Genomic DNA, 16634 nt, shown 5'->3' on the forward strand with positions numbered 1-16634 from the left:
AAAAATTAAAGCATTAATTTAAAAAGGGATAATGTAGTCAGAATTTCGCCAAGATATAGATTGAAAAAATTTTTTTATTATAATTTTTATTGTATAAAAAATAACTCAAAATTACAAATAATTGATTCTTATCAATAAATATTTATTATTCGGAAAAAAATTCAAATTTACTTATTTTACATAAGACATTTAAATAAGTTTAGTGATAAAAAATTAGTTTTTGTATAAATGAAATCTTTTTATTCTATAAAAATTATTAAATTTTTAAACATATTCACATACAAATTTAAAAATCCTTATCCTTGCGATAAATTATTTTGAGCTGTTTCGCTAAATTGTAATGAAAATCATTTTATGTTTAAAAGTAAATGAAATTTTGCTGTTAATTGATAAAAGTCATATGCTCTTAATTACTAATTATTGCTATAGATATTGTACTTTTCATAAAAAAGCCCATAAATAAAAAAAATAGCAATTAATAAAAAAATTCAGTTATTATTATAATTAAGATAATTCAAAATATTTATCAATTTAATGATACCAATGGGTCATGTTGACATAAATAAAAATTTTTAATATTTTAATAAATTTCAATTAATCATTCAAAAACTGCCCGATAAATGGTGCCAATTTTAAATATTTAAAATTAATGGGACAGCTCAAGATATTGAGATAAATTTATTTTTTTGTTTATTACTCTACCCTAATATTCTGTAGTTTTCGCGGTTGGCGCGAACATAAAAAAACGTCAATATATAATGATACTTTTTAAAAATTAAATATTCCTCATGCGCATGATGTATCATTACTACCGCGCATGCTTAAAAAAAATACGATTGTTCCGCACTTTGAGTTTTGATAAAGAAAAAAATAATAAAAATGAAAAATCATCAACTTAGTTCACGACGCAATAAATTTTAAACTTGAGCGCATGTGCAAAAAAAACCGCCAACTTGCATCATTTTACCCATTATCTAATTCTCTTATCGCAGGTGGAAAGTAGAAGGGGTTTACTGTGACACGCTTGTAGCAAACATATTATTTTTTAGTAGAGCAGAGCGCACCGCGATGTGTTGCAGTGTCGTCTGCATTACACCGTTCACTTGTTGTAATATAATAGTTGTACAATTTTTTATTCTATTGCCGTATTACTTGAAAGTTAAAGCCGCCCTGCCGCCTGGAGCTGGTTCGTAATAGTAATTGTTTATAAACGATATATTTTTATTATTATTATTATTATACTATTTTTTCTGACAAGTGTTGTGACTTGTCTGTTCGTAGATTTATGTAGGGTCGATGCCGCCGGAATATTTTATTATTTATGTAACTTGCAGGTGTATGAACTTTTCCAATTGTATTTCCTAGAAATTCTATTAATTTTTTTTTACCAAACAATTTTAATTCAATTACTTTTTTTTTGTTAATTATAAATATTATTAATTTACTAGATCTATAGATCACTTTTTTATTTATTCGAACAGGTGGTTTTTCAAATTATTAATTTAATAAAGTTTTTATGAAATATTTCTATTACTTTAAGTATTACAAATTATTTAAATAATGTTGTAGAAATTATTTAAAATTCTTAGTTTACATAAAAAAATTTGTTTCTATTTATTGGATAAATTAAATGGCTTTAATTAATGGAAGAAAGTCTTTAAATTTCTATAGATTATTTAGTAATCAAGTAAAGCTCGAAGAGAATAAACGTGTGCAGGTGTTCCGGTAAATCGATATTATTGCCTTCTTTACCACGCGCGTGTTCTTATTCAAGTTAACACTTCAATTAACATTATTATTTAATAAATCACAACACATTCACATTCATTAATTTACTTGAACTTTTTTTTACAATTGTCATCAACTACTAAATAGTATTATGGCGATTCTACTCAAGTACAAAATTATTGACTATTTTTATCAGTAAATTTTCTATTTGAAAATATGTAGATCCTAGAAAATTCTATTCAAAAATTTTTACTTTCACGACATTTCCATCTGTAACTTTTCTAAGTTTAATCTGTAAACAGAAAAAAAGAATTTCGTAGCGCAAGTAATATTTTTCATTTTGATTAAAAAATTTTCCCAGGATTAGAAAAAGTTTTTCCCGCAATAAGGAAATTTTTTGTTTTAATTCATGAAGCAAAAATGTATTTGGGTAAATAAAAAATTTTTTTAGGGTAAGTTAAATTTTTTCGCGCCAAGAAATTTTTTTTTTCTGTGTAACTTTTTCAGATTGAATTCTAAAAAACTTGAGGGTAAAATTTTCATGGATAGAAAAGATTCTAAATAGAATATTTTGGGATTGAAATTTTTTACACAGAAAAAAATAATTTTTCGTTCCAAAAAATTTTTACTTGACCCGAGAAAATTTTTGCCCTATAAATTGAAAATAAAAATTTTCTTCGGGCAAGAAAATATTTTTTCTAGTCCTAAGAATATTTTTGTTTTCAATTAATAATGCAAAATATTTCTTGCACCAAGAAATCTTTTTTTTTTCTGTGCAGGATAGAAAAGTCACTAAAAAATTTATAAATGATAAAATAAAATTTTATTTTGAATTAATTTTCTTGACATAAAATGATTGATTGTAAAAATAAAAAAAAAATATTAAAATTATTTTTTGTAATAAATGTTAAAAGTAACATCGAAGTTCGTTGAGGTATTTAATTCACCATAGGAACTCGGTTTCCTATCGATTTAACACCGGGATTATTTGACTCTAAAAATATCTACGGTGTATTGGCATTATTAAGCACGAATGGCTAAAAATAAAAATTTATTTTATTTCATTATGTATAAATAAATTTAGTTTTATTAATTGGCCCAAGTAAATTTTTTCTTTTTTTTCTTTCATTGTTCTTACTAGGAAATAGTCTTTCTAGTGAGTTTGTTTACTATAGTTAGATAGATGATAATAAATAATAGCGATACGCGTAGGTGCGTTGGCGGAACTTGTTCGCGGGTCCACTATTCGACGGAAGCTACCGAACCGGAAACTTAAGCAGACCGTGGAACAAGGACATTATCATCCCATGAGAAAAAATTTACTTTATTAAATTTGTTTTTTTTTTTGGAAAATATAAATATACACTGCGATTAATTTTTGCTAATCAGAACAAGTACTATTAAATAAATATATAATGTCTTTACCAAAAAATTTGTTTATTGCTGAAAAAAAAATTACAATTATTTTAACTTGTTATTAATTTTTCCACAATTAAAAATTTTTTCTACAAATCAATTACAAAAAAAAAAAAAAAAACTAAAAAAATGCACATGCAGAAAATTTTAAAAACTATAAGTGCAATTTTTGTTAAATATTTTTTTTTATAATTTATCGTTTTGAAAAAAATTCAAAAACTATTAGATGTCGGCTAATTTCAGTATCATTAAATATTATTCTTGTATTTTAAAAAGGTATTCAAAAAAAATTTCATGTACTTACTCAAGTAGAAACCTCCATATTATGAGACAATATCCGTAGTTATAAAATATATAGAATAAAAAAATTACCTTTATTTCATCAATATAAGATACTAAATAATTTCAATTTTTTTCTAAAAAAAAAAAAATTATCAAAGTATGTACTTCAATACTTACGTTTGAAGTCACGGCCGGATGGAACGAGATGACGAAAAATAATAATTTGTTTATAATTTTTTTTTTAACTGTTGACTAATATAAATTTTAATTTACAATTTATTATTATTGTACATTATTCAAGTAATAATATTATTATTAATAACTGCTCAAAATTTTTTTTCAAATTTTTATTAACTATTTTTTTAATATAACAAATTTAATTATTTTTAAACTTTTTATTGATTTAAAAATTATACTTTAGTGTAAATATGCTTTAATTAAAGTTTACAGTACAATAATATTTTTTTAAGTAATTATATAGATCGATTAAGTACATCGGTTTCTTCTCGCAAGTAGTTCTGTTAAGTAGCATTCAGTATATAAGAGTGAACGTAGCGTACGGTTTAATGTGTAGTATGAAAGGAGAGATGTTTAGCACTCCCCTAGACAAGGACGGAATACACATAAATGGTAATGGCACTGTCGCTTTTAGCGACAAATTACCACAAATTTTTTTGGGATAATTAGTGATCCGAAATTACCGTCATTTTTATGTTCACTCAGTTCACGAGAAATTGGCGGGCAATTTCTTGGCAGTTGACGTCAAAAATTATTTGGTCAATTTTTTATAAAACAATTCCCTGGACAATTTTAAATGTACAGTACTTGTAATTGTAAGTAAACTGCAAGTGATATCACTAAACATAAAATGACTAATTTATGTAAATAAAGAAATTCGTAAAAAATTTCTATTCACTTCTACTTAGATGCGAAATGATGGTAAAAAATTTTTCGATCAACTTCTCATAAAATAATTCTCTAAGAAAAATCAAGTTGGTGAGGGAACCGGCATTACATTCAAAAAATGACCGATGGCAAATTTTTCGCTGGTCAAATTTATCTGTCCAACTCACATGTTTTTTAGCAAATGAAAGTCGTGCTGACATGTGTTTTCGATTCAAAGCCGGTTTTTTCTTCAATTTCATTCTCTGTAGATACTTTGCCCGTCTTGTCACTCTTATTGTTACAGTTGAAATAGATGCTGCTGTTCCAACTTCTGCTGCTATCCGTGTAAAAAAATTGTTGTTCATAATGAATTTAGATCTAAATTTCATCTCGAAACTCAGATCGTGACATAAATATGACTTTCATCATAAATTTGTATCAACAACTGTAATCACGTCAAAATTATGACTCAGTAAAATTTCAATCCAAGTGATCCGAAGATCATTCATTAAATTAATTTTACAATTGAAATTGATTTACGTAACTCAAGTACTTGATAGAAAAAGTTTATTGGTAATTTCCGAATCGATAAATTTGACAAAAGGTTTAATTCAGTAAAAATTCAGTCAAGTTTCTTTCGAAGTCATCCCAAGTCCAATTCAAAGACGTAATAAATTAATTTTATAATTGATACGGATTTACTAGACGAAAAGTTGGAGTAAATTCATGATGAAAGTCATATTTGTGCCACGATCTGAGTTTTGTCATGAAATTCAGATCTAAATTCATTATGAACCAAAATTTTTTTTACCCGGGTATTTGCCTCACAGTCTTAATAAAATTAGATGCTGCGCGAATTATCATTTGACGTTACCTTGACTTTGTTGCGAATTTCGTTCGACCTTTATAATTTTTTCCGTAGTTTTCATTGTTTTTCATTAATTTTATTAATTTTTTCAACACTTAACATTTTATTGTGCCCCATTTTATATAGTGACCAATTTTGATGTTTTAAATCGATTTTAATTTATTCACTACGCTCCAGAATTAAAACGTAAAATTACGAAAATGAAACGTATTAATTTTTTGCGCATTAAATTTGACTGAGGCATTCATGTGACGAACTGCCAACCAGTGATGTGCCCTTCTCCAGATATCCTCACTTTGTTTCTCCAACACTAACAACACATCTTGTTCTGTCTTAAATAATTAATGTAAAATACACATATAATTTTATATATCAGCGAGTAAAGAATTAGTTATTGAAAAAAAATAGGTGAGGCTATTCAAGAGACGCGGACTGTATATGCATTTAATTACTGATTGAGAGCCGGTAATTAGATACTTTATCTCTTTATTAGTTGAAAATAAAAATATCTATTATTAATGTGCAAAATATATTTTTTTTATACGTATTTCAAACATGAATTATAAATATAAAACATTTTAGGGTAATAACTGATCTTATCAGTATAAAATGATGATGCTAAATATTGATAATGAAATAAAAAATAAAAATTTTAATTACAATTGTTTCTTAAATATTTGAATATATTTAATAATTGACGAATTACAGAATATAAAAGACATATATGAATACTGAACTGAATACACAAATAAAACTATCGATTGCGACAACATTTGTGCAAGCTAGTACCATTCAAAGATTTGGCTAAAGTATTTTAATTTTCTTTTTATTCCTGTACTATCTTTTACTCATGATAGGTCGTTGCTCTTGAGTCTTAAGCTACGCAAGCTCATCTATGTAAATTTGATGATGCTTTGTCACGTGATTGCGTGCGTTTACGAAACCTGTCACTGAAGTAACTTGTTGGCATTAAATTTTTTAGTTTTTTGTAGTCTATATGTTTTTTTTTTCACTTTACACCAGACATAATGTAGTAATTATTCAAATTAATATTTGTTTCAGAGCTTTAAAAAAATTAATTAGTCTCGTACGATAAAATATAACTCCTAGTTGATTAAAATTTTTAAAAATATTATTAAAGATTATTGGCTAGCAAAATAGTTCTTGAAAAAAATTTAAATTTCTAAACTAGGATATCTTTCTAAACTAGATTTAGGTCTAGAGTACTTATGAATGCGCTCTTACTTCTTCTAAATATATCAGAATTTTATAATAACAAATTAAAATATACCGGTGTTATAAGTTACAAGTTATAAAAATTTTAATGAAGTAAAAAAAAAAATTTTAACAGATTACGTTTTTTAATAAAAATTTTTTTTAGTAACAAGTTTTCGATATCAATAATGGTATGTTGCGTGGTTAGGGATAAAAGAAGACAATTTTAGATGAGGGTGAAGTTGACTGTCATCACATGAAGCCTGATATTTTTTTCGTACCTGCACCGAAAGTTACAATTCCTGTCCTGTTTAGAGGGAAGAAAGTCATTCTTTTCTTTTGTTAGAAAACAAATGATAAAAATGAGCGCGTGCCATTCTTCTTACAAACAGTGGCAAAAATTTCAACTTTCAGGTTCAAATTTTGTGAAAAATAGTCGTCACAATCCGCGCATTTGCCACCCTCACTTTCGGCTCAGGTAGACAATTACACCAGTGGGTTGGAATGTCATACACTTTCCTCCTTTGGTGTGTAATCTACTATTCTTCATTTGTTAAGAGAAAAGTACGACTTTATTTCCACTAAACAGGGTAGTAATTTAAACTTTCGGTAAAGATATAGTGAAATTAGTATATTATATACCAAGAGAGGAAAGTAAGATATTACAACCCTCGTGTGTAATTGCCTACCCGAGCCAAAGATGAGGGTGGTAAATACACAGATTGGGATTTCCTACTTTCCTCCGTGGTGAGTATACGATTTTTCACCAGATCTGCATTTAAAAGTTCACAGTTTTGCTTCTGTTTATGGAAATAGCGCATGCACTAATTTTTATCATTTGTTTTTTCATAAAAGAAAAGAACGACTTTCTTCCCTCCAAACAGGGCAGGAATTTAAACTTTCGGTGAAGGTATGGTAAAAAGAAACTACTGTTTTTTTTAGAGGACGAAATAATCCTTATTGAACATCTTCCTGGACGACGAGTACACCTACAAGATTTTTTTTGGACTGGTCTAGAAGACGCGCCACCATGGATAGATCCAGAACAAACACTTACATATTACGAAACCCGTACTGTACATCATACAGCAACAGTTTACGTTCCCGGGGAAGATGTAGGTCGAGAAAAAAACCCTGGAAGTGGAACTCACGATCCCGGATGTATCTCTTGCATAGATCCCACTCCAACATTGATTGACCCTGACCAAGAAATTGGTATTTTTATTGGCGAAGATCCAGATCCTAAGTAACTATTTGCTTACTTAATTCAATCATCATCATATCATAATATTATTGTTTACATAACTAGCGGCAATTTATTTTATTTTAGATACTGGCTTCTAACAGTACTTCAAGCTGGTGAAAATGTACCGCCAAAAGTTGAATTAAGATTAGCTCGTTTGTACAAAGCTGCTTTTTCGCGTCAACAGCAACGACATTTGGGACTTTTAATAACAGATCCACGTCTTCGAAGAGCTACCAATAAACGACTTACGCAACATAATGATTCTAAATTAGCATCAGGAGAATCTATGGATACTGTAATTTACAAATTACCCCAACATATATTAATTATTATTATAATAAACTTGAATATTTTTTTTAGCGTCTGAAAAATGGGTCAAAAAGTACTTCTACAATTGCAAGTACAATAGAAACGACTGAATCAATAATAGAAAATAATAATACAGATAAAATTGAATTTGTAAAAACAATGAAGGAAATTAAAATTCCAAATAATGAAATTATTAAAGCAATTAATTTAAATGAAAATAAATCAACTTTTGAAAATAATGAAGAAATAAAAATAAAAATTACAACTGCAAATTTAGATAAAGAATTATTAGAAAATACAAAATCAAAAGTTATTTTAAATGACGATACCTTAGATGTTAAATCAACTGAAACATCTTTTAAAAATAATAAATCGGATTTATTTATGGAAAAAATAGTCGAGAGTCCACAAGCTTTAAGATCAAATCCAGAACAATTTTATGAAGATTACAATGAAGATGATTTTAAGCCAAATACTAATATTAATACGAATTTAAAGACTGAATCTCATAAATTAACTTTAATCAATAATACAAAATCAAACACAACAAATGTCGATATTAATGATGAAAATTTAGTTATAGTCAATAATCAATCTTTATTATCACCTGTCCAGTTAAATACATCTAGCTTAAATAATAAAACAGAAAATTATTCATCAAGTTCAAGATTGAGGACCGCAGGTACAGGAATTGTTCAAGTTAAAATGCAAAATACAACAGTACAACGTGATGGATCAACAAAGTTAATTTATTCTGTTCATTTGGGTGGAAAACCTGTTCCTGCTGAAACTGCAGCCAAGGATATGGCACTTCTATCTTCTCAAGAAGTTGCTTTAGAGCTCGGTGCACCGGTTATCATTCAAAGTGAACGTAAGTTTTTTTTTATATATATATATATTAAGTAGTAAAAACAAGTGGATCGTTTGTTTAAGAAAATCTATCAGTCTAGTATTTCGCCCATGAGTTTTTTCTAAAAATGTTTCATTTTTTTTTTTCAAGAAAAAATACAAAAAGAATTTACATTAAATTTACTCGAGGATTCGGGTTTTCCCATGGCAGAGTAATATTCTGGGGTGGGAAGGGAAGGGAAAAGAACACAAGAGAGAAAAGCAACTCTTGTAACGTCACTCTAACACCAAGTGTGTAGTCAAAATTAACACACTTGCCAGATAACATTGAAACGCCATAAGCAATATACAGATATTTAACACACTGTGAAACGTCTTTTAAGTGACTACAAAAAACTATAGTTTTGCTTATGGCCTTAAACATGGAACACGAGAAAATGTGTTTTTGTTTTTTAAAAGAAATTAATTGATTTACTATTTACAACTGATATGAAATATTACGTCCCATATAACAATCTTGTTCAAGGCTTGAGCAAGCCTGGTCTCAAGTTCGATAGACGTTAGTGTCTTTTCCTACCTATGTGTCTTGCTGCAGATACTTGTGGCTAGATTTCAATAGTAAGTCTAGTGCAAGCTTTACACAAGAAATTTGTGCAAGATTATAACTCAATTCTGGAGGAAGATTATAGTTGAAAATAGTTGCGCATAGCTTGTTGTAAGTTACTGGTGCAAGAAATGCGCCAGACACTTTTCAACTGCACCGTATCTGATATCTTTAATATTCTTGTGTACAATACCTTGAGCAAGTCATACACAAGTCTGATGACGATTTCTTGTTACATAATCTTGCGCAAGACTCATACGTAGAAAAAGACACTAGTGACCGGGGGTTTTGCTCAAGGCACTGGCACCAGAATCTTGCTCAAGCATGTGATACTTGGGGTTACTTTCTTATAATCTTGACTCTGATAAAAAAATTCTTACTATCAAAAAATAGTTGATTGTTAAATAATAATCGTTATCACTTTTGATAGCCTCAAATTAATATACAAATTATATTTAATGAATACCCATAGTATAAAAATAAAACGTATAAGTTAACATTTTTTTTGTGTCGCTACTGATATATAAAAAAGTGTTGAATTTTTTTTTATTTCTCGTATTACTCGAATTTCGTGTGTAAATTTTAAAACAAATTTTGTGTTTAAATTCAACACAAATCGTCCGTATCAAAAAATAGCACAAATATTGTAGGACCGTTTCTATTACACAGATTATGTTAATTTTAACAAAATATTTTTTACCGTGTAAATAAGTTAAATCAGAATAGTATTTTTTGTCTTTTTTGAGAAGTGAAATGCTTTGGAATAACAGATTTTCTAAAATAAACAATTCAAGTCTGTAAAATTAAAAAAAAAAAAATTTTTTTTAAATTATTAGCCTATTTGAAAGAAACTAAACCACTGGCACTTTCAAGAAAACCAGAAGTTTGGCTGTTAGTTGGTACCGCAGGAGCAACTGTTTTACTTTTAACGTTGATAATCATCGGGATTATTTTAATTGCTAAAAAGAAAAAAGTTCATAGTGCAGTTTCTGTTCCTCCCCATCAAAGTATTTTGAAAAAAGAAGCTGGATACACAGCTTCTACTCCAGGATTAGATAATACTGGATACACATCAGAAACAGAAGGACGTGTAAGATCTTACATTTTATTAATTAATTAATTACTGGAAATATTTTTAAGTTCATGGTACTTTTGTTAGAGAATTTTTGAATTTCGCTTGCGATGTTTTTATAATTAATAAGTTGATATATTAAAACTAATGTATATATAGGGGAAGGGAGAGCAAAACAAGACCACTACGGAAATAATCGATTTTCGTGCATTTGAATACAGTGAATTTTTTTTTTTTTACTTCCATTTGAAATAATTAAACCACATTTCCAGTTGCCATAGAAAAAAAAAAAATTTTTCCGGGACGAGCCATCCTAAAAAAAATGTAATAAATTTTTTTTTTATTAAAAAAAAATGGTTAAGGTGAGCGGTCCAGTGAATGAACATTATTTAATTTTTACTTACATCATTTAGATTTTAACCACAGCTACATAAAGAAAATACTTCATTATTGTTTGATTGATAGCTTTCCCTTCAATTCAAATTTTGCTGCATACTTCTACATTAAGGTATTGAAAAATACCACCGTTCATTCACTAGTTATACGATTATTTACTGGCTCAGTCACCTTGTAATAAAATTGTTTATATTTAATTTAAGTAAAAAAAGAGATTCGCAATACTGTTAGTGTAATAAAGATGTCGAGAAAAACATTTATTGAAGATGAATAACTTATATAAAATTTAAATATATCGACGATAACATTGTATGTATTTTTGATGGTCAACAATTAAGTCTACTGAAAAATTTCTGAAAAAAAATGTTTTTTAAGAAAAAATTTTGGGATTTTAAAAAAATTTTAAAATAATTTTGAAAAAAAAAAAATAGATTTTGTCTAAATTTTGTGGCGGTCCGTTTTGTCCACCTGGTCTCGTTTTGCGCGCCGTTCCTCTATATATATATATATATGAGCGATTGAATCTAAACTATTGATTATAATGAATAAGAATATCATGCAAACAACTTTGAAAATCAGTTTAGTATAGATTGTATGCCTCCACAATACTTTCGTAGTAATTTCTCGTGTATTGAACTGTTTATAGACGGATGGTACCAGTCAGAGACAGACACCAGGAAGTTTTTCTCGAACTCCAGGTACACCTATTACGCCCAACACTATTGACGACGATATACAAGAATTGTCGAGCGACGAGGAAGAAACTAAAGAACAAATGCAAAATTCTTGGGATATACAAGAGTATGCAACTTTACAAACAAAATCTAGGTAATTATTTTTGTTATTAGTTTTAAATAAATAATTAACTGTTACTATTCCATATTTAAAAAAAAAATATAAATTATTAATTGATTAGAAATGGAAGAAAACGAATAACAAAAATGAATGCTATTGAAACATTAGACAGTCCAGATTCGATGGAGACGGTAGTTGATTGTAATGAAAGAGGTGAATCACTAGAAAATGGTTATATTCATCACTTAGAAGAAACAGCTTCACCGCATTCTTATTTATCAATGCCGCCTTGCAAATTATTTCCAAGCATGAGAAGTGTTGAGCCGCTTTCTAGGATATTAGAACCAGTTGTGGTAAATAAACTATTTTTTATTTTATTTAAGATCGAAGAGGAACAAAGGGGAGGGGGAGGGGTAAATGAGCGACTAAAAGTTCTTGATAAAAATTTTAAAATCTGGAATAAATCATACAAATTTTTATTTAAAAAGTTTAATTACTAATCAATTTTAACAATTCATAAGATTGAGCCAGGGAATACACTGTACAAAATTTGCGGAGTGAACGCGAGTTAAATTTGGAGTGAATGCTGAGTAAATGCAAACCGGATGACTCTACACGGAGAAAAATGTTGGCTCAAAACCTACCGATTTTTATTATGCTGTCGAGAAAACTTGAAACAGGAAGGGAAGCATCCAAAAAATTATCATGCTCTTATGAAAAATTATTATGCCGCATCACAACTATTATAATGTATGGAAGTAATTGTTATTAAATCTTATCGATAAGTGTCTCGCGCGTAGTAAGTATTATGATACAGCATAATAATTTTTCGTATGAGCATAATAATTTTTTGGATGCTTCCCTTCCTGTTTCAAGTTTGGTCGATAGCATAATAAAAAAAATTGGTAGGTTTCGAGCCAACATTTTTCTCCGTGTATTTATTTAATCCCCATGGAGTAAAACTCACTCCGAAGGAGAGTTTATTTTGATATTGAAATCCCTGTTCGGAGCAAAATTAACTTCTAAAGGGAGTTTATTTTAATATTAAAACTCCGAGTCGGAGTGAATAAGGACTTAAATAAAATCTAGATCACTATAAAATCAATCCGCTGGAAAAAACAAATTCCTTCTTTACTCCTTATGCGGAGTAATTAATAAAATCCGTAATTACTCCGAATTCACTCCCGATTTTTTACAGTGTAGATTCGGTATTGGTAAAATTTATTTATCAAAGGCATGTCTTTTAATAAAAAATTCCATGTCACAATTATTTTTATCCCGGGAGACAAAAAGTAAATTTAATCTTACGAAAAAATTAGTTTTTAAAAAGAAGTCTCATTTAGTCTCACATTGAAACTTCTTTTTTATGTTGGGCCTAGGGGTGTGCAAATAATTTTAACTTACAATTTATTCGAGTAGAATCGAATATCAATATTCGATTCCAAACATCATACGAAAAATACGAAAATTCTATAAATTTGAATTAATTATATGTTTTCGTATTCGGAATTTTTGAATTGTTCATCAGTTTTCAGAGCATTCCGAAATTTTAAAATTATTCGAAAAATCTGAATTATTCTGAAATTATTGTAAAAAAAATTTTTATAATTTATCTCAAGTTACACTGAGAAAAAAAAATATGCTGCGAATTAGAGTCAGTTCTCTCATCAAAATCGCCGTTGGCTCAATGACCTTGAATTTTGAGTAGAACACGTCTCGTTTGAGCGAATTGACGGTAATTCGCAGCGCATCTTTTTTAACTTCCCGCGAAAATAGCGGGAAGTTTTGGGGCTGGCCCGCAGGGTCAACCGATAGACCGATTTTTATGGTCCTGAAGTTAACAGACAATTAACAATTTCCGGATTTTTTTTTCAACAAATCGATTACAAAAAAATAAAAAATAAAAATATTCACATGCAGAAAATTAAAAAACTGCAGGTGCAATTTTTTTTAATATTGCACAACTCAAGCGCGAAAGCGCTGAGGGTGCTTTATGATCGCTCTAAATTTTTTTTTTCTAATTTATCGTTTAAAAAAAAAAAAAAATTATTAGACGTCGGCTAACTTCAGTATCATTTTTTTTTGTAACTGCTTTGTTCTAAACAAAGGGGACATCCATTAATTACGCGAGCTCAGAATGGGGGGGGGTCCAATGAAATCTCACCAAATCTCATTCAAACCGAGGGGGGGATAATCGAAAATCTTACCTCAACTTCAAAAAATATAAAATATTACAGATATTTAAAGAAAATTATTTTGAGTGTGTATTTTGCCTGCTAAAATAAATCTCATGGCTATTAAAATCATTTAGTTCGAGAGAAATATAAAAAAATAAAAAAAATGTTTCGGGTATTTAAAAGAAAAGACAATATTATAGGCAACGTATCGATTATTCTCTTCCACGGATTCTCCGAGTTACGACAAGTGCCAAACGCTACTCACGTTACCAGCCAATTCGCAGAATTTTACCCACTGCAGAAAGAAAACTTAATTTTTAGTGTCAATCTCACGTAAGGGGAGGAGGAGTCTAAACTGATCGAAAATTTGAATTATAAATATAATTATAAAATTAATAAAACAAGTCAAATAAGCGAGGCAGAGAAAAAAGTAAAACCCATTGAAAGTAAATAATTAATAATTTATTACGACATACATATTTTACAATTAGTTATCTTGCTGGAACATGCGCAAAAAATGTCTTAAATCATTATTATCTAAACATTCAAATACAGCATCGACGCCATCAGGCAACAATTTAGACGCAACGGGAAAAAGATTATGAAAAACTTGAGTACTTTCTTCCAATAAATTTTTCCTTATTAATCCTTTCGAAAAGCGAATTTTTATCGTCGATCCATAAACCGGAAATCTACGCAAAACTTCACCCGAAAATATGAACGTCTGATGATTTATATTTTTTGCATACGCAGCTAAAAAATTACTATTTTTGCTCAAAATATCATGAAATGAAATCCCCGAGTTTGGTATTTTTTCCATCATTGCTCTCGACATTTCTTGCTCACATATTTTGTTATAATCATCAAACGGTTTGTGTTTAATAAGAGAAGACATCAACACATTATTATAATTAGATAGAGGTGCATTTAGACTTCTTAACTTTAAAATCTGTTTAATAACGTGTTTTTTATTTTCCGAAATACTGTCTCCAACACGATCACTATCAAAAAGCATCATGTAAATACAATGGATCCTATGTGGAAGAAATTCACAGATATCAAAATTATTTATGTCTGCATCATTATCTAGGAGAACATCCAATTTACTATTATTCATTGTATTCTCAAGTAAATTCACTCCATGCCTACCAGGCATGAAAATTTACGAATGTTTAGCATTATTTGATTTGAAAGAAAAAAGTAAATTCGTACTAAAACAATTGAAAAAAACTCTCATTATTTAAATTTTCTTTCTCGGGATGCCCATTTTGCCCCTTCCCCTGTTAATGATAAACTAATTTTATTTTTTTTTGTAAATTAAAAATTCAAATCTTATTAGTCAAGTTGTCCTCTGGTATTTTAAATAATTTCACTGATTCCAATTTAATTAAAAAACTTTGAATTACTACACTGTAAAAAATCACCGGGGTATAAGTCCAAGCGGTGTAGGTGTTAAAATTATCGGTGTTAAATTTACCCCCAAAACCGGTGTGAAAATAACGCCGCCACCGGTGTAAATATTCTGTACCGGTGTTAAAATAATGCCGCCACCGGTGTAAGTATTCTAGACCGGTGTTAAAAAACGCAGCCGCCGGTGTAGATATTCTTTACCGGTGTCAAAATATTTTACTTTGTAAATATTTTTACTTACTCGATCACTATACTTGTTAATAAATGATATTTTTTATTAATTTTCATAAAGAACTGACATTTTTTGTGTTTTATAATCTTTAAAGTTATTACTCCAAGCGGACGCTTTTTACCCCGTTTTGACACCGGTATCACTCCGCTTTTGCACCGGTTTTACTCCGCTTTTACACCGGTTACCCCGCTTTAACACCGGTATTTTTAACACCTGTGTATTACTCCTCCTACGCCGGTGCAATTTCATTTTTACACCGCTCTTTTTACAGTGTAGACATAGCAACTATCTTTTATTGATTTTATCATTTAAGAAAGAAGAAAAACATCAAGGGTAAATATTATTATTGCTATAATTATTATCGGTATGTGAATTTCAGGTCAGACATTTAGACATGGAGTTTGAAACTCCTGAGATGACGAGACGGGAGAATGGCTTTGTTAATAGAAAGTTAGGAGATGAGTCACTAGGACGAACAAGGAGTGCTGTAAAGGATCCAGGAGTTGTTGGGCCAATTGTTTGGGATCTTAGAAAACAACGAGCGGTTGAAGGTTCTTACATAATAAAATTACTGTTCCTTTATATAGCTCTGAGCTTTACTGTTATAACTGTCATTTAACCTGCCTCGATGTCTCGGAGATAGATAATATTCTTTCATTTTTATTTTTTTAAGAGTATCACAGTAAAAAATATTCTGTTAAAATCAACATTGGAAATTTGTTGATTTAACACAAAATAATCAACACAAAAAATTTAACACAGTCCGTTTTTAACACAGATACAAAATATTTTTACTCTGTACCCCCAGATAAATCTTCTAGACATCAGAGAGTTGGGTTACTAAAGTATTGAATAAGATAATTTAAATAAAATTTTTTTAAAAAGATCTAAATTATTCTCGCAGAAAACGCGAGTACAGAAATGGACGTAGAACGGCAACTTCCGTCGTCGGGTCCGGTGGGTCGAGCCAGGAGAAGACTTCACGAGCTTCTAGAGGATTCATTCAGTCTCTTCACCACAAAGGACATAAAAAACAAAGAACAAAATATCGCAGTATCTTCACATTCAAACGGAATTTTACACGATCGTGTTACGATGTGTTTGGAATCGAAAGAGAAATGTACACTCGTCAGGTAGCTTTAAATAAATT

General features: G+C 29.2%; 1 protein-coding gene and 1 non-coding gene across 3 annotated transcripts in view; both read left to right on the forward strand.

The window, feature by feature from the left end:
* The first annotated feature begins 1031 nt into the window (after positions 1 to 1031).
* LOC130670721 (troponin I-like) overlaps positions 1032 to 16634 on the forward strand; it is a 56886-nt gene continuing 41283 nt past the window's right edge. Inside the window, exons 1-9 of one of the 2 annotated variants that reach the window (XM_057474153.1) lie at positions 1032 to 1186; positions 7337 to 7640; positions 7725 to 7935; positions 8001 to 8820; positions 10239 to 10492; positions 11517 to 11698; positions 11787 to 12018; positions 15864 to 16035; positions 16370 to 16617. In XM_057474153.1, coding sequence (XP_057330136.1) covers positions 1069 to 1186; positions 7337 to 7640; positions 7725 to 7935; positions 8001 to 8820; positions 10239 to 10492; positions 11517 to 11698; positions 11787 to 12018; positions 15864 to 16035; positions 16370 to 16617 — 2541 coding nt within the window. In that variant the 5' untranslated portion in view covers positions 1032 to 1068. The remainder of the gene's footprint in view (positions 1187 to 7336; positions 7641 to 7724; positions 7936 to 8000; positions 8821 to 10238; positions 10493 to 11516; positions 11699 to 11786; positions 12019 to 15863; positions 16036 to 16369; positions 16618 to 16634) is intronic. The other variant, XM_057474151.1, reaches the window with a different exon arrangement.
* On the forward strand, positions 3995 to 4100 carry LOC130672554 (U6atac minor spliceosomal RNA). The gene has a single exon (XR_008990735.1). It is a non-coding gene; the product is annotated as a U6atac minor spliceosomal RNA (small nuclear RNA).

This window comes from Microplitis mediator, chromosome 7 (assembly GCF_029852145.1).
Source record: "Microplitis mediator isolate UGA2020A chromosome 7, iyMicMedi2.1, whole genome shotgun sequence".
Taxonomy (NCBI): domain Eukaryota; kingdom Metazoa; phylum Arthropoda; class Insecta; order Hymenoptera; family Braconidae; genus Microplitis; species Microplitis mediator.